We start from the raw sequence: 23,167 nt of genomic DNA, 5'->3' as shown, positions 1-23,167 counted from the left end.
AGCCAACAGCCATTAAGAATGGAGTCAACAATGGGCTGAGTGTCCAGCCCTCTCAAAACTATACTTCATTCATTATTCCACTCTCATATGCACAGAGAGACAGACACCGCAGACAGCCCTCGCTCTCATCCACACCTCTTTAAGGTTTATTTATTTTTTCCCCGACGGAAAGTCCACTTCGGTTTTTGTGTGAAGCTCCAAAAATCTATGAAATGTGTTTGCATGTTCTTCTCCGGGCGCGAGGATGTGGAGGTGGGATAGAGAGACGCGAGAGGCTGGAGGAGCGCACTCGGACAAAGTGCGTTCTGCGTGTATCTGCCGGTGTTTGGGCTTTATTGAAGGAAACCGCGAGAATAATTCCGTCTGGGTGAGCATTTGCTTTCATTTGGCTCTTTTAGCTTTTATTCCCTCTCTCTCTTTTATATAAATCTCCGCAGCGCTTGAGAGCACCGGACCGCTCGGACAGTCGGAACGCGGTGCGAATGAAAAGACGCCTGTGTTTGCGAATATGCAGATACCCCGTGTTTATCAAAGAGAGGGCAATGAGACTTTGTTGAGGACTGTTCAAAGTTACAATGACAGCCAGCCAAGACGAATAAGTTGGCAGTGAAATAACAAGGGACTGTGCTTAACCAACGCGACGTGTTGGCGCATACCGCGCGCTGTCACCATAGACACATCGGTCGAGATGAGACAAAAGGGATTTTGTTTTACTTTCTAAATGATCGCCGTTACATCTGCTTGACAATTCGCTCATATGCATTAGATGCATTGGTGCAACTTTGCCACGCGTAACCAAATAGGCGCACGGAATAGTTGCATTTACGGGTATTTGTTTGTTGTTTGGCTGTGTCGTGCTCACCGTAAACATACTATCGTGACATTTTCTCTTTTTATTGGCTGTCCGGATTCAAATATGCAGGATTTAGCGAGAGGGAATGTCTGAATTATTCAGAATTCCTCCTGGAGAGAGGTAAGTATGAACGCATATAAGTTGTATGTGCTGTTTATTATTAATCCATTATGAGTTACAAGCAAACTTTTTGTGTGCCGTGCGGATTTGCATTTTAATTATTTAAATAATCTAACGACAATATATGCAGCATCTAGGTCTCTGTTTGGGGTTGGTCTGAGAAGGGTTTCATTGAGGTGATTGTTTGACAGAACATGTAGATCTTGATAAGCAGGTCATCTCGTTTAGCCACAGTTGGGCTATTTGTGCAGGTTTGGCTATTGTTCCCTGGTGATGTCCAGATCTCTCTACGTCGCGCTATTGTCCCTCTGGCTCGCCGCAATACTGGACACACAGCAATTTCCATGTGCATGTGAGCCTCATATGTTTGACATGCATTTGACACGAGGCAATTGCTGAATGGGCATTCGAACTGTTGCTAGGAACTTATTTATCTGGAAGCCAGGTCAATAATTTACTCAAACCCTCAGCAGATGCAGCTTTTGTCCTGCTTTACCTGCAGACGAGGGCTACCTGTCCTCGAGGAAGTTTTTATTCCCATCATGACTCTTTGATGTAGATGTGATGTAATCGTAATTGATATGGTCATGTGTTTTGCTAACGGACAGAGCGCAAACATTTTGGCAGGTAACTTACAGTAAAAGTGTGCTTCATATGGTTTTAATCAGGTTAGATGTATTATTTAATATGACTGAATCAATCTTAACACAATAGTATTCACCAATTAGTTTATTTTTTTGTAGATTATATATGAAGGAATGACCGGGGCTAGTTGTCACAGTTGACACTGTAGGTTTATTTTTTAATAGACACAAACTTTATAATGTTTATTAGAATAAAGCTATGCTTTCTATGTTGTTATCTGATTAAAAAAAGTTCATTTATCACATGTTGACCTATTGTGAAGGCATGCTTCCATAGTGGGGCATGTTGTCACACTATGGGGTAAGTTGTCACAATGGAATTTCCTGTTAAATAACAGAAGTCACACAGTGAAACATTTGTGAAATGCCATTTAAAACATGTGACAATTTACCCCAACCTGATTTATATGAGGAATATTAATTGTGAGCTAGATATTGGAAGACTAATTACTGAGACAGCTTCCCTGTGACAACTAGCCCCACTTTCCCTTACATGCATTATTTATTTATTCTTTCATTCATGCATGTTTGTATGAATGGATGGCCAATTACCTCATCTTCATTGGCAGTCACTCACAACCCAAACTAATTTTTTCTCTTTAATTATTACCAATAGCATCATTTACTGAGGCTTGGCAGTTAATTGAAATGTTAAGTCGTTGACGAGCGTGTGTACGTGCGTCAGTGCGGCTGAGCTTGCACCTAGACATCCTGATTTCACTGTCGGCTCACCCCAGGGGCTTTGCGCTTGAGCTCACGATTCCGGTTTCGTGATAGAACAGACCGCCTGTGGACCCTGATAGACGTCTCTCACTGAAGGGGAATTGCTGTCACAAGAAACGGGCTTTCGCACGTAAAGGTTATGAAATATAACAATTTAACAGACTCAAACCGTCCAATTCAATATCCACACAAAATCTTTTTTTTCCCCCTCATGAGTCTCACAGACAGTTTCAGTTCCTTGGAAGGACACCGAACAAAGTGTAATTGTCACTAAAACAGATATCTAGGACAGATATTATGTATAATACATAAATGTTGGCTAAGGAATCAAAATAGGTCAGATGAGGCCACGGTGAGCTGTGGATAATTTGTCACAGTGAACTTGTGGCTGTTTCAGCAGGGCAAAATGATAAATAAATAAAATGGGGTATGTTTATAGGTATGATTATTTTGGAAGAATTAGATTCGTTGAAATGGTTTTTAGCAGTTAAGGATGATTCATTTTGCAGTTGGCTGACATAATGTGTTTTCCATGCACTTTGGGTTTGCATATAGACTACTGATCAAAAGTTTGAAATAATCTTTGTTTTTTTTTTAAAAAAAGCAGTCTCCTATGCTCAGCTGCATTTATTTGATCAATAATACAGTAAAAATTTAGAAATATTATTACGATTACATTTTTATTTTATATTTTTGTGTATTTTAAAATATTATATATTCTGTGATGGCAAAGTTGAATTTTCAGCATCATTACTCCAGTCTTTAGTGTCATGTTCTTTCAGAAATTATTCTAATATGCTGATTTGATGACCAAGAAATATTTCTTCGTATTATTAATGTTGAAAAAAGTTGCTGCTTAATATTTTTTGTTGAAACTGTAATACACTACCATTCAAAAGTTGTGGTCATTATGTTTATAATATTAAGACCTATTAATAATAATTTAGCAAAAATAATAATTGAGCATTAAATCAGAATCATTTCTGAAGGATCATGTGACACTGAGAGCTGAAATTTCAGCTTTGCATCACAGTATTTTAAAATGTATTAAAATAGAAAACAGTTATTTTAAATCTAAATTAAATTTCAGTGTTTTCATTACTCTATTTTGACCAAATAACTGCTTGGAGAGCATATGAAAAATCTGAATTATTATTGTTAAGGATAATTTATTTTTTTACTACTTTTTTTTTAAGAAAAGCTGCATTTATTTGATCAAAAATACAGTACATACTGTATTATTTATTTGTAAGTAATATTGAGAAATATTATTACAATTCAAAAGAACTGTTTTTTATTTTAGTATATTTTAAAATGTAATTTATTCTGTGATGGCAAAGTTAAATTATTACTCCAGTCTTCAGTGTCACATAATCTTTCAGAAATCATTTTAATATGCTTATTTTGTGACCAAGAAACATTTCTTATTATCAATGTTGAAAACTAATATTTTGTGAACACTGTAATACACTACAGTTCAAAAGTTTGTTGTACATTACATTGGATAAAAAAGACGAATATTTCTATTTCAAGTAAATTTCAGAAAAATGTTGTTTCTGACATTGATAATATTAAGACACGTTAAAAACAATTTAGCAGAAATAATAATTGATAACCAAATGAGAATCATTTCTGAAGGATAATTTGACACAGAGTTTTGAATCACAGAAATAAATACAATTTTTAAATATATTAAAATAGAAAACAGTTATTTTAAATTTAAATAATATTTCAGTGTTTTCACTGCTCTATTTTGATCAAATAAATCCTTGGTGAGCATATGAAAAATCTGAATTATTCCTCTCTACATGTACCATGCATTCAATCAAACCATGCTGGCTTTAACCTCTCTGTGTACTATCTTCCCTTTTTAGGATTCTCAGGCCTTAGTGTACGGATCCGTGAGATGTTCTTGAGGCTCTACTAGTGTGGACCGCCGCTCCAGTGGTCTGATTCTCCAGCTGTGTATGCGTCAATCTCGTCTTGGCTCCGGTCTTCATAGGAACGTTGCAACTCTATCCCCTGTTCATCCTAAGCTCCCTCATCTCCCCCTTTCCCTCCCCCTCACGCCGTGGCCCATGTCTGCCAGCGGAGGGTCCATGGAGGGAAGTCGAGCCATCGAAGATGAGGAGGCGCAGGACAGCTGCTGCGGGGACGAAGACTCATCCCCGGTGGTGGAAAGGAGAAACCGCAGCGGCATCATCAGCGCCCCCCTCAGCAAAAGCCTGAAGCGCTCGCGAGCTCTCTCGCAGTACATCGCGACCTGCTCGGCCGCCGCTGTGGCCAGTGTCGCAAACGCTAACAGACTCGCCCAGAGCTCAATGGTGGCGGCGGGCGTTAAAACTCACCCTACTGCCAGCCAGCACAGGTCACAAGTCGGGTATGCCAAACTGGACCGGGGCGCGTTAATGTCCGGTCTTCTGGACTCTCCGAGTGGCCTGCATCTTGCACAGGCTGCTGAGCTCTTGCGACGGGCAGGAATGCTGCTTCCCGTCAGCGACCCATCTAATGTCAGTGTGGGCGGGGACATGGAGACAGTCTCGGCCTCTGATTCGCTGGGCAGTGTGATGGACTTCCCGTTACTTGGCAATGGTGGAGTGGGCGGGAGTTTTCCGTATCACCCTGGGTTGTTCATAATGACGCCAGCGGGAGTGTTCCTCGCCGACGGGGCACTCTCTCACGTGACGGGCGCGTCGGAACACCAGCAGACGCAGAGCGAGATTTCGTCTGCCATCAGCGCCAACGGCAAGAAAAAGCGGAAACGTTGCGGGCTGTGTCCACCTTGTCGGCGCAGGATTAACTGCGAACAGTGCAGCAGTTGCCGCAACCGCAAAACCGGCCATCAGATCTGCAAGTTCCGCAAGTGCGAAGAGCTCAAAAAGAAACCTGCTGGCGGGCTGGAGGTAAGATGGTGAGCAATGCACAGTAAATTCATAAACATTATCATTTAATGCTAGCCGGACACAAACTAGCATCATCTGCATGTGTTAAATCAGTAGGCCGGACTTCTGACATGTTGAGCTCTGATGCTCATGCAGGTGTTGCAAGTTTGAATAATTTCTGGATTATCTCCCCTCATCTCCTTATCGTTTCCTGTTTGCTCAAGTATCCCCGTGGATAAAAGCAACAAAAGGTCAAACATAAAAGTTGTGAAATACTAGCAAAACATATTTCTGTGTTAACAATTTGTGTAAATGACTTGATTTCAGTTCAGCGCAGTCATTTACATAATGGATTAATGGGAAATTAAAGCAATAAGCCCAGTGAAGCCATGGTTTACAGTGATTTTATAACAGCTAAGGGCCGTTGTTTAAAATCCTCTTAGCTGTTATAAATTTACCGTAAACCACGGCTTCACAGGGTTTATTGCTTTTATAAAACGGTTATCGCTAATAAAGTGTCATGATATTAATAAAAACATTATTCTTTCGCCCACCAATGTAGTTCCTTAGAAACGGTTGTAGTTTCAACAGAGTGGTTGCTGATCCTCACACAGACGTAAACAAAGGTGTATGTTTGTAGAGTAATTTACAACAGCTTATAATGCGGCTCAACCAATCAGAATCAAGGCCCGGAACTATCTGTTTTATAATAAAGCAATAAGCCGTGGTTTACGCTGAATTTAAGCACAATGTGAAGCGGAGTGTTATAAATTCACTGTAATCCATGGCTTCATGGGGTTTATTGCTTTTATAAAATGGTTATTCCATATACGTAGTAAGGTTTCACAAAATAAAACAGAGCAAATAAAGTGTAATAATATAAATAAAAACAGTATTCTTCCACCAAACAATATAGTTTCTCAGAAGCAGTTGTGGTTCCAACAAAGTGGTTGCCGAGCAACACACAAACGTAAACAAAGGTGTGGGTTTGTAGTGTAATTTACAACAGTTTAGAACACGGCTAAATCAATCAGAATCAAGGCCTGGAATTATCCGTTTTATAATAAAGCAGTAAGCCCCAAGAAGCCGTGGTTTACAGTGAATTTAGGCACAATGCGAAGCGGAGTACCTAAAACCCCCTTAGCTGTTATAAATTCACTGTAATCCATGGCTTCATGGGGATTATTGCTTTTATAAAATGGTTATTCCATATACATAGTAAGGTTTCACAAAATAAAACAGAGCAAATAAAGTGTAATATAAATAAAAACAGTATTCTTCCACCAAACAATATAGTTCCTCAGGAGCAGTTGTGGTTCCAACAAAGTGGTTGCCGAGCAACACACAAACGTAAACAAAGGTGTGGGTTTGTAGTGTAATTTACAACAGCTTAGAATGCGGCTCAACCAATCAGAATCAAGGCCCGGAACTATCCGTTTTATAATAAAGCAGTAAGCCCCAAGAAGCCGTGGTTTACAGTGAATTTAGGCACAATGCGAAGCAGAGTGCCTAAAACCCCCTTAGCTGTTATAAATTCACTGTAATCCATGGCTTCATGGGGCTTATTGCTTTTTAAAAAAAAAATGGTTATTCCATATAAGTAGTAAGGTTTCACAAAATAAAACCGAGCAAACAAAGTGTAATGATATAAATAAAAAGAGTATTCTTCCACCAAACAATGTAGTTCCTCAGAAGCAGTTGTGGTCCCAATAAATAAAGCGTAAACAAAGGTGTTGGTTTGTAGTGTAATTTACAAAAACTTATAATGCGGCTCAACCAATCAGAATCAAGGACTGGATTTCCCCTTTTTATAATATGAATTTTACTATGGATTTTTTAGTTATTAGTTTAGGTTCAAGGTTTAAGATTTATGGTAAGCCCAATGGGTGATTATTGGTGCTGCATAAAATTTGTAAACATCATACAAAACACACAAACAAAATATGAATAAACAACACAGCATTCTAACATCCTACAAATTTAAAAGCCGTACAGTTGTGTGAATAAAAGAATGTCTGTACCGATTTCTTTTAAGTTTAGGCATACTATAACGTATGCCAGAAGGAAGCATTTGTTTAAAAAGCTTAAAATTATTAATGCAGTAAAATTATGACCCCTGACTCATGTAAATTCTGTAAGAAAGCATTTGCTATACTCCGAGCAATTTACACTACGTTTGTTTTTGTTTTTTTTAAAGAAATTAATGGTTTTATTTTGCACGAATGCATTAAATTGATCAAAACTGACAGTAAAGACTTTTCTAATTTTCCCATTTAAATAAATGCTGTTTTTTTCCAGAAAAAAAAAAAATATTAAGTAGCACAGCTGTTTTCAACATTGATGATAATAAAAAATGTTTCTTGAACATTAAATTCTGAAGGATCATGTGACACTGAAGACTGGGGTAATGATGCTGAAAATTCAGCTTTGCCATCGCAGAAATAAATTACATTTTAAAACATATTATGGTAGAAACAGCTGTTTTAAATTGTACTAATATTTTGCTATTTTTATTGTATTTTTGTTCAAACAAATCCAGCTTTGGTAAGAATTACAGAGACTTTTCATGCAAGTCCATCTCATGCTTGTGCATATAGAGCAACAATATAAATAACATGTGACCCTGAACCACAAAACCAGTCATAAGGGTCAAATTTTTTTTTTCTTTATACATCCATCCACTTTCCACTGATGTATGGTTTGTTAGGATAGGGCAATATTTGGCTGGGATACAACTATTTAAAAATCTGGAATCTGAGGGTGCAAAAAAATCTAAATATTGAGAAAATGGCCTTTAAACTTGTCCAAATTAAAGGAGAAGTGCACTTTCCAAACAAAAAAAAAATACAGATAATTTACTCACCCCCTTGTCATCCAAGATGTTCTTGTCTTTCTTTCTTCAGTCATAAATAATGTTTTTTAAGGGAAACATTTCAGGATTTGTCTCCATATAATGGACTTCAATGGTGCCCATGAGTTTGAAATTCCAAAATGCAGTTCAAATGCAGCTTCAAAGGGCTCTAAATGATCCCTGATCCCATAAATGTACAATGCTCATCTTGTCTAGCTCTGCTTGAACTCTGTGCATTCCAGCTCAATACAGTTAGGGTATGTCGAAAAACTCCCATCTCATTTTCCTCTCCAAATTCAAAATCGTCTTACATCACTGCAGAAGTACCAACCCAGTGTTTACAAAGTGAACGTGCAAGGAGGGTCAAACAACCTTTACAAAAAAGGTAAAACAGCGATGTAGGGCGATTTTTAAGTTGGAAGAGAAAATGAGATAGGAGTTTTTCGACATACCCTAACTGTCTTGAACTGGAATACACAGTTTGTCGCAGAGCTAGACAAGACAAGCGTTTGAGGTTAAAAAAAGTATATTAAATTGTAATTTTTGTAGAAATTAACCGATCGCTTCACTAGATAAGACCCTTCTTCTAGTGTTGGGCGATATGCACAATTTTCATATCGTCCTATCGTCAGCCTGTGAGATCGCCGATACACAATACTATCATGCTAATTTATTTAATGATATGTAAATATGTCAATATGTAATAAATTCCTTATTCGTTTTGTAAGGGTAGTGCATGTGACTAAGTTGTGCGTGTAGAGAGCGCTGACGGTAGTTCTGTTGGATAGGTTTAAGTTTACTTTCGGTTTCATTCTCTGCTGTCTTCAGGGAGCGGTAAATGTGCGTGCGTGAATGCAAATGAATGTATCTTTCTGTACCCGTCATATTGTAATAATGTTACCGCTGTATGTCTGATCTTTGTCATCAGTTCATGTTGTAGTTCAGTTCATATTGATTGTGGAGAAACGGTGCCCGTGTAATTCACGTGCATATGTTTAGCGCCATTTTATCGCATCATAATTCTAGTTAACGCATATAGATGTTACTGAGGTGAATGTTTATGTTTACTATATACAGACGGATTCTCATATATCGTATTTAAAGCCCCACTAAGTAACTTTTCCCTCAATGCTCCCTCTACAGGTTAGAAGCGGAATTGTCCATTACCGCTGTCGTAAATAATTTAGCCTACCGTCGTGTCACATGCACGTTATTTGTTTGAAAGGCTATCCAGGACCGGCTTTGGAAATAACGATGTCCAGTGACAAGGTAGAGTATGTTGTATGACATTATAAAAGTATGAAAACCTTTAGTGAAGCCTGCCGTGAAGCAAGTCGCATTTGTAGTATCATTTGAACTACAAAACCGCGACCCGACGACCCAAACTTACATAGTGCTGTTATGGCTGATAGAGGGTCGCAAAGTGAATACGAAAGTGCCGTTTCACCCTGTTATGAGTTGATGAACCACTGACATGAGTTCGGAAACATTATTTTAAGGTAAAAAAAGTTACTTAGTGGGGCTTTAATTCAGCCTAAACCACATTTTACTACCTCTGTTATCCTAATGACTGTCTACACTTAATCTATGTACACTGTATGATGAATAAATCTCTTACCCATTTTCACTGCACGTTTATACCGCGGCAAGTTTCTGAGGCATCCTAGAACCGACTCTCCGCGCTGCATCGCTAAAGTTAGGTGCCTTTTTGACGTATAATAATAATAATAATCGTCTTACTATCGTCAAAGGCATCAGCAACAGGCGATATCTTTGACTATCGTCGATACACGATACTATCGTCTATCGGCACAACCCTACCTTCTTCCTTGGCTGGGATCGTTTAGAGCCCTTTGAATTTAAACTGCATTTTGGAAGTTCAAACTCGCGGGCACCATAGAAATCCATTATATGGAGAGAAATCCTAAAATGTTTTTTCTCAAAAAACATAATTTCTTTACGACTGAAGAAAGAAAGACATGAACATCTTGGATGACAAGGGCATGAGTATATTATCTGTAAATTTTTGTTCTTTTTATTTAAGTTCTTAGCAATGCATATTAAAAAAAAAGTTTTGATATATTTACGGTAGGAAATTTACCAAATATCCCCATGAAACATGATGTTTATTTAATATCCTAATGATTTTTGGCATTAAAGAAAAATGTATAATTTTGATACATACAATGATAAATGCAATGTATTGTTGGCTATTGCTACAAATATACCTGTGCTACCCCTGGTCCAGGGGCACATATTATGTAACTCTGTACATGAATCTTAAATCTATTTTGTTTGATATAGTATAATTAATCTACATTTTTTAATTAATTCAACTAGATTGTTTAATTGATTGACAAGCCCTAGCTTTTACAAACAGTCTACACAGAAATTAATGCTGCTTGTTTTTCATAAATGTTAGCGTATGAACATTACTCATCCTGACAAATGGCAAGCTGAATGTAGTTTCCCATCTCTCAGGCAGCGTAACTTGAGATGTTTCTGCCTTGTTTACAGGCAGGTTCAGGTGTGGGAATATTAGCTCTGAGTCTGTGCTGATGTAAGCTAGTTAAAGTCTAACTTTGCAAGATTGGTGTCATGGTGAGATTGGTCTAGTTAGCTGCTTATTCTTTTTCGCATGGAAATGATGTTGCACAGGTAAGGTTCCCCTTCACGGTCCGCTATGATGAGATGATTCAGAATATCAGCTATCAGATTTAATGAATCTGAATGAATGTGATAAATATAAAATGTTGAAATAACACCATGTTCCAACCAGGTGCAATGCTCAAGTTTCCATCATTAAGTGTTGTCTTTACAGAAAGTACTGAATGTGGGATTTTGAACCAATGAGATTTCACTGTGGGCAAGGCTATCCAACACATCAAGACACACAAGGACTATCCACCTTATTTTTGCCATAAATTTTATGGGTCTGGCTTCCAGACTCATCCGCATCCAGCTGTTTTTTGCTGTACATAACAGCTTGTTTGCTGCTTGACGTTGCAAATTGGCGTGTTTTACCGTATAATTTTAATGCAATATACTAATTATGAACACACTGGTTTATAGTGATTTTTTACTTTTTTTGTTATTAAACGTTATTATTTTCCTATAGCGGCTATTGAATCGGAAGTCCACCCATATGCTTGCTTCCGCGTTGAAAAATAAGGTGGATAGCATATGGTGCTTTCAAGTCATGTCAGAAAGATCGCAATTACGAGTTCAACGAACATGAACATCACCACAAAGTTGTAATTACAAGAGGAAAACCAAGAGTTTCTGAGTTGGGGCATGTCAGTGAGAAAACATGTCTGATGCAATGGATGCTTATTAATGGTAAATTAGATAAAATTAGGGCTGCAAAATTATTAATCGTGATTAAACGCATTCAATAATAATACTATACATACTATATGTGTGTGTACTGTGTTTATTTATTATGTATATTTAAATACACACACACACACACACACACACACATATGTATATATATATATTACACTTGTATATAATTTATATTATTTATATTAATATACATTATATACAAGTGTATGTGCGTGTGTGTGTGTGTGTGTGTGTGTGTGTGTGTGTGTGTGTGTGTGTGTGTGTGTGTGTGTGTATTTATATATACATAATAAATATACACACTACACACATAGTATGTAAACATAAACTTTTATTTTGAATGCGATTAATCGTTTGCAGCCCTAGTTAAAATAAAGAAATTATTAATAAAGTATTTACAATAAAACTAAGTTGCATGTATAATAATAAGTTTATAATAATTTGTATACTTTTATTAATTTTATATTTTTTTATTTTATCCTTTCAAATTATATCAAGTAATTATAATTATATATTTATATATATAATTTTAATTAATTTTTTTTTTACTTTTATATAATAAACAACAACAAAAATGCTAAAATTAGTTTAAAAAAAGTTAAAATGATTTGAATGCACTTGATATTTTAATTATGAATTTCCCAGGAGAACTTGGGATTTGAAAACACCAAAGCCATTTATAAAGCTGACTTTAGAAATAGCATACTAGCATACCACTCCTTCTATTTGTTATATATCATGTATACGTTTAGAAATGTTAACCTAGCATATTACTTATTAAATATTAAAATAACTTATTAAAAGTGTAAGTAAAACTGTAGACATTATTCAACAATAAATGGTTCAAACAATAGTGAGCTAAACTCACATCACATTGCATATGGCTGGAAATAAAATGGTAATTTTACCTTTTTAATTAAATTTATGTAAAAATTACATAAAAATCATCCATCACACTTGAAATAGAAGGTCTAATGCATTGCATTGTGGGAAACAGTACTCCTCACTGAAATAGGTCTGGCAAATGTAGTATTGGAAAATGTGCATAGTGTTTATAGTATACATACTATATACTTCAACAAGAGAGTGCTATTCCAAACACCTTGGTTGATTGCCCTGAATGGCTCCGCCCACAAGAGAAATCTCATTGGCTCAAAATCCAGCTCCATATATCTGTATGCTAAATACTAAATAGCTTCTGATTTTGTTGCATTAAGGATCATATTTTGCAGTCCAAAAAGTCAATAGTCACTTTCTAATCAAACAGCTTTCTGTTGGCCAACACTGTGAAATCTATCATAGAACCCCAAACTGCATGGATTCCTATTGAAATTACTAGATTTTTCTGCAGAAAGTTGCCAAAAAATAAAGGTAGTGGTCAATGGATTCAGCGCCAATGTTAAGCAATTTTATGGTTATCGGTATCGCTAATTTTCCAAACCGATTTGCCAAGAAAATAATTTAAAAGCATTAAAATAAAGTTTTTGTCAGAGCCCTCGTTATTCTTAATTTTGAAATTTATTTTTATTTTTACACCAGACATGTAGTTCAAAATATCAGTTATCGGTCTACTTGAAAAACCTGAAAAACACATATCGGTCGACCCCTAATAAAAATAACAGGGACAGGTAATCATTTGCGAATGCATCTGTGTGTATTCACACAGGTAAGTTTGTTTTCATGCATGTTCACGTACACGCATGTGCATGTGTGTGTCTCTGTGTGCGTGTGGCAGCCTCATACGGTCCATCTGGCCTTTGCGTCTGTCATCTGGAGCGCCAGGTGTCAATGTGTCCCAGAACCCCTCTCTTTCTCTTCCCCCAGAGGCCCTGAACCGCATATGTGTTTCTGTTTTGTGTGTATAGCGTTGCAGGAAGAGGCAAACACAGCCCCGGTGAAAGTCATTATGAACTGCGTGTGTGTGAGAGGGGTTGTGTTTACGTGTGTGTATTGACCACTGACCAGCCTGGTTTGTTGAGAATTGCAGCAGTGAGGAGGTAGAGATTGAGGTGTTGATGTGTGCTAGAATCTTAGAGGGCTCAGTTTGTGTGTGTTTGTGTTTATGTGTCTGTATGAAGTCTAAGGCCCAAAATATACTTGATGCAAGTATGTGAATGCAAACACAAATAAAACAAATATGTTGCCACAAGGGGCACAACAGAGCATTAGCATAACACTTAAGTGACTTTTGGCTTTCAGGTCAACTAACTAGATAATCTCACTAGGCAATTTAATGTTGGTTAGGAAATATGTCATTCGTAAAGGGATAGTTCACCCAAAAATGAACATTCTTTCATTAATTACTCACCCACATCAAAAAGTATTCACGTTGCTTCATAACATTACGGTTGAACCACTGATGTCACATGGACTATTTTAACGATGTCTTTACTACCTTTCTGCACTTTGAACTTTGCAGTACCTTTGCTCTATGCAGGGTCTCGGATTTCATCCAAAAATATCTTAATTTGTGTTCCGGAGATGAATGAAGCTCTTAAAGGTTTGGTTTTTCATTTGAAGGTGAACTACCCTTTTAAGAAGTGATTCACACAGAATGTTTTGTTTTGTTTTTTTTCCCAAAAAGCATGAGTGGGATAAAAAAAAAATCAACAATGATTGATTACATCTTAAAACTGTTTGTCCTGACCTAAATCACTATGATACATCTATAAAAATGTATATTTTAGAACAGATTTTGAAACTGATTTTCCAGGAAACTACATGCTTTTGTCATTTTTCCATGCTTGTTTTTTTTTTTTTTTTTACATCATATCCATTAATAAAGAAAAGAAGTTAAGGCTACTACTTTATGCAATGGAAGCAGCTTGAAAGTACAACAACTTGAATCTTAAACCAAAATTATTTTGCAAGATGAAAGGGAAAACAATAATATCAGTAATAAAACACGAATCAACATATATGTATAGCATTCAGTGTTGCCAAGTCTGTGGTTTTTACACTTTCACGCTGTTAAAATGATCTTCCCACAGATGTGAAAACCATAAAAAAAAAATATTGGGCTAGTTTTGAATAGCTGTTTTAGGGCTACCTATGTTTCACAGACCTGGCAACGCTGATAGCATTATATTTGCTGTGGACTGACTAGGTTTACAAAACAGTGTTTGTTGGTATACAATTGCATATATTTCTATATTTTTTGTCTATATTTAGCGTTTCCTTCGAGGAGGCAAGGGACGAATTGTCTTCTCAAAATATTGGATGAGAAAAAATTTGTTGAACAAAAATAAAACAATGTCAGTATTACAAAATATGTGACTCTGAACCACAAAACCAGTCTTTAAGTAGCGTGGGTATATTTGTAGCAATAGTCAAAAATACATTGTATGGGTCAAAATTATCGTTGTTTTATTTTTTATTAGGATATTAGGTTAAGATCATGTTCCATGAAGATATTTTGTACATTTTCCACTGTAAATATATCAAAACCTAATTTTTTATTAGTAATATGCATTGCTAAGAACTTCATTTGGACAACTTTAAAAGGAATTTTCTCAATATTTAGATTTTTTGCACCATCAGGTTCCAGATTTTCAAATAGTTGTATCTCGGCCAAATCCTAACAAACCATACATTAATGGAACGCTTGTTTATTCAGCTTTCGGATGATGTATAAATCTCAATTTAAAAAAATTGACCCTTATGACTGGTTTTGTTTTACCATTAAAAAGTCTATTAATCACTTGTTTTTCTAAAGAAACATTGTCAAACAGAGACACCAGCAGGTAAAGTAACATGAGTCTGCGTCTTTCTCGCCTCCCCTAAGCCCATTGAGTTTTCACAGACCTGTGGGTTTGGTGGGGGGTAATTAAGAATGAATGGCTGATTGGTTAATTGGATATGACTGGTTATGTTCGTCTGTGATTGCTTCATGGGATAAATCCCGCCTCTTGTGTTTGTGCGTGTTCCGCATTCGCAAGTCAGTCGGAGTAAATTATTTAATGGCGTTGATGGGAAGACTAATCTAAAAAAGTAAGTGAACATCTCACACACATTGATATAACCACTTTGTTTCAAAACAAGACTTAAAATAGCGTAAAACACAATCTGTGAGAGCTTTTAGTGAGTAATCTGCTTGGTGAAATTTAAAGTAAATCTCTGTGTCTGTGACCAATATTTGCCGAGCTTTGATGACTGATGACCCGAAAAAATTTTAAAAAGTAAAAACATATTGTTTAAATCGTTTCTGCCTTCAGTTATTTTTTTTAATAAATGTAACATGCTTAAAAACACTAACTTGATGAAATTGATACTTGGCTTTAATAAATAGAATATTGATTACATTGTTAATGTAAAAATTAAAATATTACATTTGATTAAAAAAAAAAAACTTATAAGGACTTTTGCCTCCTCGTTTCAGAACACCGCTGCACACCACTGATATAGGCAATATTTTTTGCCTGTATATGAAAATATAGGTCTATATTTTAGCACTGACAAGGCGATCATCTGTAACCACAGGCACAGTGGAGCTCCTAAACCCATCAGATTTGTCTGTGCAAGATAGCGGGGCTGAAGCACAACTCACATAATGACCAACACAATGTTCTTCTGTAAGTTAGTAGGTTTGTGCTTCAAATGCTAGAGGGCCAAAAGTTACACAGTGAAGCTTTAATTTGAGCACCACATTTTCAGCATGCTGTGTCATGCGCAAGATGCTGCAAACACACAAGTGCTTTGGGACAATGCAATTGTGGTGCATTTGCATACTTGCGTAGAGTATATTTATTGCCTAAAACCCTGTTCACACGCTCAGTGACTGTGTAGTTCCTTGACTGGTTGGTCACTAGCTTGTTTAGTTCTTGTAGCTCTAACAATAGAGCATGGCGCCAGCAATGACAAGGCCATTGGTTCGATTCCCAGGGAATGCATGAGCTAATATCATGTGTGCCTTGCATAAATCGCTTTGAATAAAAACATTTGCCTAGTTCATAGAAACAAATGTAGTTGGCGTAATAACGTTAAATGTTGAATCAGTTTTTTAGTTCTAAAAATGAACATAAGCTGCACTAATAACAAGAAATGTCTGATATGCAATACATGATTTTATGTGTATGTTTTGGAATAAATGTTTCTTTGTGTTTTAAAAATGTTTTAGGCATATATTGATGGTGCGTTTGCATATATTTCCGTGTGTGCGTTTATTGTTCGCTTTTATTGACAGTGGGGTTGGTCTGGTTGAATAAGGCATAGAGGACTTATAGAGTTTAAAGAGCCGTTATTGACAGGTCACAGTCAGTGGTGTGGGGGTCTATTGACTTCTTGATGTGTGTGTGTGTGTGTGTGTGTGTGTGTGTGTGTGTGTGTGTGTGTGTGTGTGTGTGTGTGTGTGTGTGTGTTTGGGATGGCTAGATGTGTTTTCATATGTAGGGCCTTTTATGTGTTTTGAGCCAGGTTAGGCGTGTGTGTTTTGTGCAAATCCCATTCGATTTCTGGCCATTGATCTTACCTTGCATGTCATTGCTTGCAACTTTTGTGTGTGTACTGCATGATGACACATCGCACTGCGTCCATGTGGTGGCCGGTATCTCGGAAAGTCCCTGATATTGCTGGAAGCAGAAGGAGAGCGAGTGGGCGGGGCCTCAGACATTGCCCGCCAGGCCCCGCCCCCTTCCTCTTGTAGAGGAATCTCAGTCTCACAGCCGGGCGGCTGAAGTATTTTGGGAACAGCGTGTGTCGGTGTCTGTGTATGTGTGAGAGAGCCAAAGACAGGCCGACACACAATATATCAACATATATCAGTAGCTTACATTTAGATGCATTACTCTTTGGGCATTTATTTTGTGATGTTTGCTAAAAGCAAATATCACTGTTACTATTGCTCAGAATTTTGTGCTATAGACATAGCTGATACATCAAATCAAGACTTGTTGAGTAGAGTAAAAAGCACTTAGAAAATTAGGTTGCACTTTATTTTAAGGTGTCTTTGTTACAGTGTAAGTACATACTTACTACATGTATTTACTATATGGTTAGGGTTAGGATTAGGGTTTGGCTTAGGGTTTCTTGCATGTAATAATACATAATTAATTGTTATTATAATAGTAAGTACATGTAAAATGTGTAAGAAGGACAACGTAAAATAAAATGTTACCAAAAATTACTAGCAAGTCTTAAGCACTGCATAGCAACACCCTAGTAACCGACCATAGCATTTTAGCATTGTGCCAATTACTTGTACGTTTTGTCTACTGCATGTTCATTAAAGATGGACTTATAAATGTTTTGACCATTTTTTAAAACTGGTTATTGGTCTAAAATTGTATATATATTAGAAAAAGTAACAATTAGAAAAGTAATAATAAAAGCATAATATGCATTCTGCATTTAATAATATTTTTTGTTGTCAAAAATCTGAAATAAACAATTATTACAATAACAATATAATTGCATAAATAATAACAAAAAGTGGTATTAATATTAACATATAGAACGGTAATAATAAAAACATAATATGCATTCTAAATATTTGAATAATAATAATAATAATAATAACAATAATAAAATTGTCAAAAATCTGGAATAAGTATTAATTACAATAACAATGCAACTGCATAAATAATAACAAAAGTAGAACTAATAATAACAATAAGAATAGTAATGATTAAAGCATAATATGTATTTTAAATATTTTAATGTTAATAATATTTAATAATAATAATACAAAAATAATTATTGTTTCTCAAAGATCTGAAATAAACAATAATTACAATAACAATGTAACTGTATAAATAATAACAATAAGTATTAATAATAAAAATTAGAACAGTAATGAGAAAAGCATTATATGTATTCTGAATATTTTTATTATTATTAATAATAATTATTAATAATAATAGAACAGTAATAATAAAAGCACAATTTGCATTCGGGAATATTTTATTATTGAGTATTTGTGTGTTTATGTGTTTGTATGTGATGTAGAGACAGAGGGGATGATGGGTTAAAAAATAACCTTCGAAATTAATCTGGTGAGTGTTTGTGTGTGTGTGCGTCTGTCCGTGCACTCACGCTCTGTCTGATTGGCCATGTGCATGGGCCGACAGCCCATCTGTGTTGGCTTGTCTATGGGGTCGATGAGGGAAAAAGGGGTCTGGATGCGTGTGCGCGCGCGTACAAACGCCAAAGCCCTGTCAGAGAGTAATGAGAGAGTGGGAGAGTGTGTTTGGGAAACAGAGAGAGGGACTAGGTCATGTAAGGTGAAATCATTGCCTGTGCATGTTACTTCATGATGAAGGGAACGCTCCCCTCCCTCTTTTTCTCCCTCGGTCCTTCGTTCTTTCGTTCTGGACGTCTTCCCAGGAAACGCTGCCGTTGTCTCCGTTCTCCCAAAGTCCCACAGCCATAGACTACCCCTGCCCAGTCCCAAAGCAGGCTGGGAAAAAATCTGCCATTTGCACCACTGCGGTATTTCAGCCCTTTACGGTCTTAGCGAGTCTGGCTCCGCAGAAAGAGAGGAATTCGAAGCGGAAAAAGGGAAAAGGCCTGGAGATGAGGGTCGAGAGTCCGGTTCAATGAGACATTTCCCATTTTCTTACTGCTTCGTTGTTGGTGTTTATGTCGCATTATCGATGACTCACGCTGTTTTCTTTCCTTGTTTCCTTCCTCTGTTTTTCCTGTCTTTCCAAGAAGGTGATGCTGCCAACCGGAGCTCCTTTCCGATGGTTTCCGTAGGGTAGCTGGACCCTCCCCCCACGACTTCCATCCCATAATGAAGGACTCCCGACGGACGCCGACGACACTCCCAATCGGAAAGCCGTGGCGCTTGTAAACACTGGGTGCAAACAAACAAATAAAAACAAATGAAGAGCGGAATGAAAGCACTATTTGAGAACGAACATGTCCTGAACCAAAAATAAACAGTGAATGGCGGAATGTCATTCCGTTTTTCTTTTTTTTTTTCCTCCGTTCCATTTCGGAACCATCTGAGTTCTACTTCGGAATCTTGCCCTTTATTGGATGCTCTGGAACTATTTGCCGCCAAATGGAAAACGGACAATCATTTTTATTTGTGTTTAGTGGTTTTGTTTGTCCATGTGTGGAGAAATGCCGTAATTTCGTTTAGAGAATGTAATCCCAAGGCTCTGTTTTAAAGCTTGTGATAATTAAGGAGCACTATTGTAATTTAGCACAGTGGTTCTTACTGACTGCCTCAATGTTACGAATGCCTTTTTACTTTAAGGTTTTTGTTTGTTTGTTTTTTTGATTTGTCATTCAGTTTTCAAGTCGCTCAATATTTCATACGACCGTCAAAAACGCTCTCATGTAGCATCCCTTGCTTGAGAGGTCCTTTTGGGTTTGACGTTCTTGTTGATTGTTTTTAAATGCCGAGGCCTGCTGGGATTGGAGGGAAGGCAAAGCTGATGGAACTACACTCTGTAGACCAGCTATGCGTAGGACCCACCTCCTTTTCTCTTGTAGCCTTATGGGATTGGTCAGATGGAAGACATAGTCCTTAGCAGACCAGGACCTCCAAAATTCAGGAAATTGATGTGTTCTGATAACATTTCTATGATCAGGATGTTTTATTGCTGAATGACCCCTAGTCCTGAGTTCCAGTATTCCTTTAAGTCCTTTTCACATGATTTGCATCAGTGTGAAGCGGCAAGCTTTGTCTACAATTGTTGTTGATGCTCAAAGTTCAAACTATTTCAACTTAAACCCCATTTGTGACCCTGGACCACAAAACCAGTCTTAAGTTTAAAGTTCAAAATGATTTTTTCTTTTATGCCACAAATCATTAGAATATTAAGTAAAGATTAGGGATGCACCAAAATGACAATTCTTGGCCGAAATCGAAACCGAACAAAATGAAACGATTACCAAAAAAATTTTTTTATGTGTGCCCCCCCCCCTCCCCCATGTATTTTGCCAACGTTTTTCACCACTGCATAAATTAAACAGCTAAAATGTACTTTTTACAGTTTTGTCTTGCTTTTCAGAGAAAAAAAAAAACAATTACAAAACAACAATTTAAAAATATTTACTTAACACTGAACATTTTTAACATTCTTGTGGACATTATAGCCTACCAAACAAAGCACAATTTAACTTACAATTAATAAGTTAGGCAATTCTTAAGACCCCCTTTCTACATCAGGCATGTGTTTTTTAATGTACAAATAAATGCAGCCTTGCTGAGCAGTTTAAAACATCAGGAAATATTACAGATCCCAATTTGAACAGTATTTGTGATAATACATGTATTAATAGAGCTGTTGTAATTATTGTTATCATTGTTTTTGTCTTTTTTATTTTATTTTACAGATCAACAGTAAAATTACAATACTAACATTTATGAATGTTGACTTTTATTTTGCGGAAAACCCGCAATAAGACCTCAGTACATCTTTTTGTTGACAGCAGCAGATTTATGAATGATTCTCATTACGCTGTTTCAGCGTTGATTTTCCTCACGCTTTGGACTTTGAATCCTGTGCCTATGGAGCTCCTGCAGCACTGTCAAATAAATACAATTTGTGTATGTATTACAAAACATAACATTCTGTAGTTTATTAGCCTCTATTTGATTGCATCACGTCATTGTTCGGTATAATTTACTCTGTCTTTTTGCTTTTTCGGCTGAACACGAAAAAGGTTTTTTTTTTTTTTTTTTTTTTTTTTTTTGCTAATTTCGGTTGTTGAATATTCAGTGCATCCCTAGTAAAAATTGTGTTCCATGAAGATATTTTGTACATTTTCCTACCGTAAATATATAAAAAAATAATATTTAATTAGTAATATGCACTGCTAAGAACTTCATCTGGACAACTTTATAGTTATTTTCTCAATTTTTCGATTTTTTTTGCACCCTCAGATTCCAGATTTTCTTTTAAATAGTTGTATCTCAGCCAAATATTGTCCCATCCTAACAAGCTTTCAGATGATGTATAAATCTCAATTTCAAAAAATTGATCATTATGACTGGTTTTGTGGTCCAGGGTCACATTAGCAATTTGTTGTGCGACATGTACGACAAAAGTTTCATAAATGTAGTCGATAAGCGATTTCCCCTCTAAGCTCACACACATGTTAGCACTTTCATTTTCATTGTGAACGGTTCTCTGACTTCTTTCTACCTTGCAACCACGTAAACACCCTTCTGTAAGCTATCTCTAACACTTTTCATTTGAGCGTCAAAGTGCATGACGATTGTGTCGAGACATGCATCGAATCCTTGAAGCTAATCATGTGAAAGGTGCTTAAGGGCATCCACTTAACATGGACACCATGTTGGATAAGTGATGGATTTCTTTTAGCTGTAATTGTCATTTTGGTGTTTTTTTCTTCTTTTTCATGCTGAAATCCTACTGAACAGGTTCACCCCAGTTAAAAAAAACGGATCTAGATTGAGTGAAATGCACAGTACCAAAATGATTTCGAGTCAAAATCCAACAGCACGCCATTCCCGTGCCGTATGGGGCCAAAATTATCGGTCTGCGTAAATGAATGCATGTATATGTGTCCAAAGCCAACCGTTCTGAGGTCTTGGCAGTCCTCAATTTAATAAACCAAGGTGCAAACCAAACATTTCTATAGTCATTGTTAAAATGTGTAATATTCTATAGCATTTGCATGATGTTAAAGGATTACTCCACTTCCAGAATAAAAAAATATCCTAATTTACTCACCCCCATGTCATCCAAGATATTCATGTCTTTCTTTCTTCAGTTGCAAAGAAATTACGTTTTCCGAGGAAAACAATCCATGATTTTTCTCCATATAGTGGACTTCAATGGTGCTCAATGGTTGAAGGTTAAAAATGCAGCTTCAAAGGGCTCTAAACGATCTCAGCCAAAGAATAAGGGTCTTCTCGTCTTGTCTAGCTCTGCGATGCGCATGCGTATTCTGTGCACTCCAGTTCAAGAAAAAGGTATGTTGAAAAACTCCCTTCTCATTTTCTCCTCCATCTTCAAAATCATCCTACATTGCTGTTTTACCTTTTTGTAGTAAGTGTTTGACCCTCCTTGCACACTGGAGGAGAAAATTAGATGAGTTTCAACCTTCAATCCGTTGAGCACCATTAAAGTCCACTATATGGAGAAAAATCCTGTAATGTATTCCTCAAAAAAAAAGACATGAACATCTTGGATGACATGGGGGTGAGTAAATTATCAGGATTTTTTTTTATTTTGGAAGCGGAGTAATCCTTTATTTGATATTTTGTTTTAATTGTTGGTTTGTGTTCACAAAGAAAGTCATGGACGGAGGAAGTCATGTGAGGTGAAATCAATGAGCACTCATAATTTTCCTCTGACTGAACCGTGCCAGTGTGAGAGTGAGTGAGTGTGTGTGTTTGTGTTGTGGGTGGGTTAAACCAGTGAACTGAGCGTGATATTTTTGTCCGTAGTGTAGGAGTGAATGAGAGTGTGAAAGCTTTTTTTTCTCTCTGCAGGCCGCGTCTGTCTGTCTCACTCCTCGTGGCCATCAATCCGGTGAGAGCGAGCGAGCCAGAGGGCCGCATGGGGAGAGAGCAAACGCAGTGTGTGGGGGTTGCGTAGAGAGGGGGCCGAGCGTGTTTTGTTCTCCTCCAGGTGCACGGCCATCAGAAACGATTTGAACGGCGCCCTGCCCCACATGCGACGTCGAATCTGTATATCCGAGCAAATCAGATTCGTTAGCATGCAATTTGGGCTGCGTGTGCACGTATGAAATGATGGCCCACGATCACAGAGCGGCTGAGGGACGCTGCAAAGGCTCCTTCAGTCTTATCAACATCACCCAGACC

The 23,167-nt window shown here is 37.0% G+C and overlaps 1 protein-coding gene across 2 annotated transcripts; it reads left to right on the top strand.

The window, feature by feature from the left end:
- The first annotated feature begins 135 nt into the window (after nucleotides 1-135).
- Nucleotides 136-21,967, top strand: cxxc5b (CXXC finger protein 5b). 2 transcript variants are annotated; one of them, XM_073820595.1, is made up of 3 exons: nucleotides 136-367; nucleotides 4,215-5,243; nucleotides 19,072-21,967. In XM_073820595.1, exons 2-3 carry the CDS (start codon nucleotides 4,308-4,310, stop codon nucleotides 19,111-19,113), a joined length of 978 nt encoding a protein of 325 aa, XP_073676696.1. In that variant the 5' UTR covers nucleotides 136-367; nucleotides 4,215-4,307; the 3' UTR covers nucleotides 19,114-21,967. The 2 variants fall into 2 exon arrangements, with proteins under 2 accessions (XP_073676696.1, XP_073676695.1); XM_073820594.1 differs by having other exon boundaries at nucleotides 19,069-21,967.
- Nucleotides 21,968-23,167: the final 1,200 nt, after the last annotated feature.

This window comes from Garra rufa, chromosome 16, assembly GCF_049309525.1.
Source record: "Garra rufa chromosome 16, GarRuf1.0, whole genome shotgun sequence".
NCBI lineage: Eukaryota > Metazoa > Chordata > Actinopteri > Cypriniformes > Cyprinidae > Garra > Garra rufa.
The sequence above is the reverse complement of the archived record's forward strand: the minus strand, read 5'-3'. Positions and strand labels throughout refer to the sequence as shown.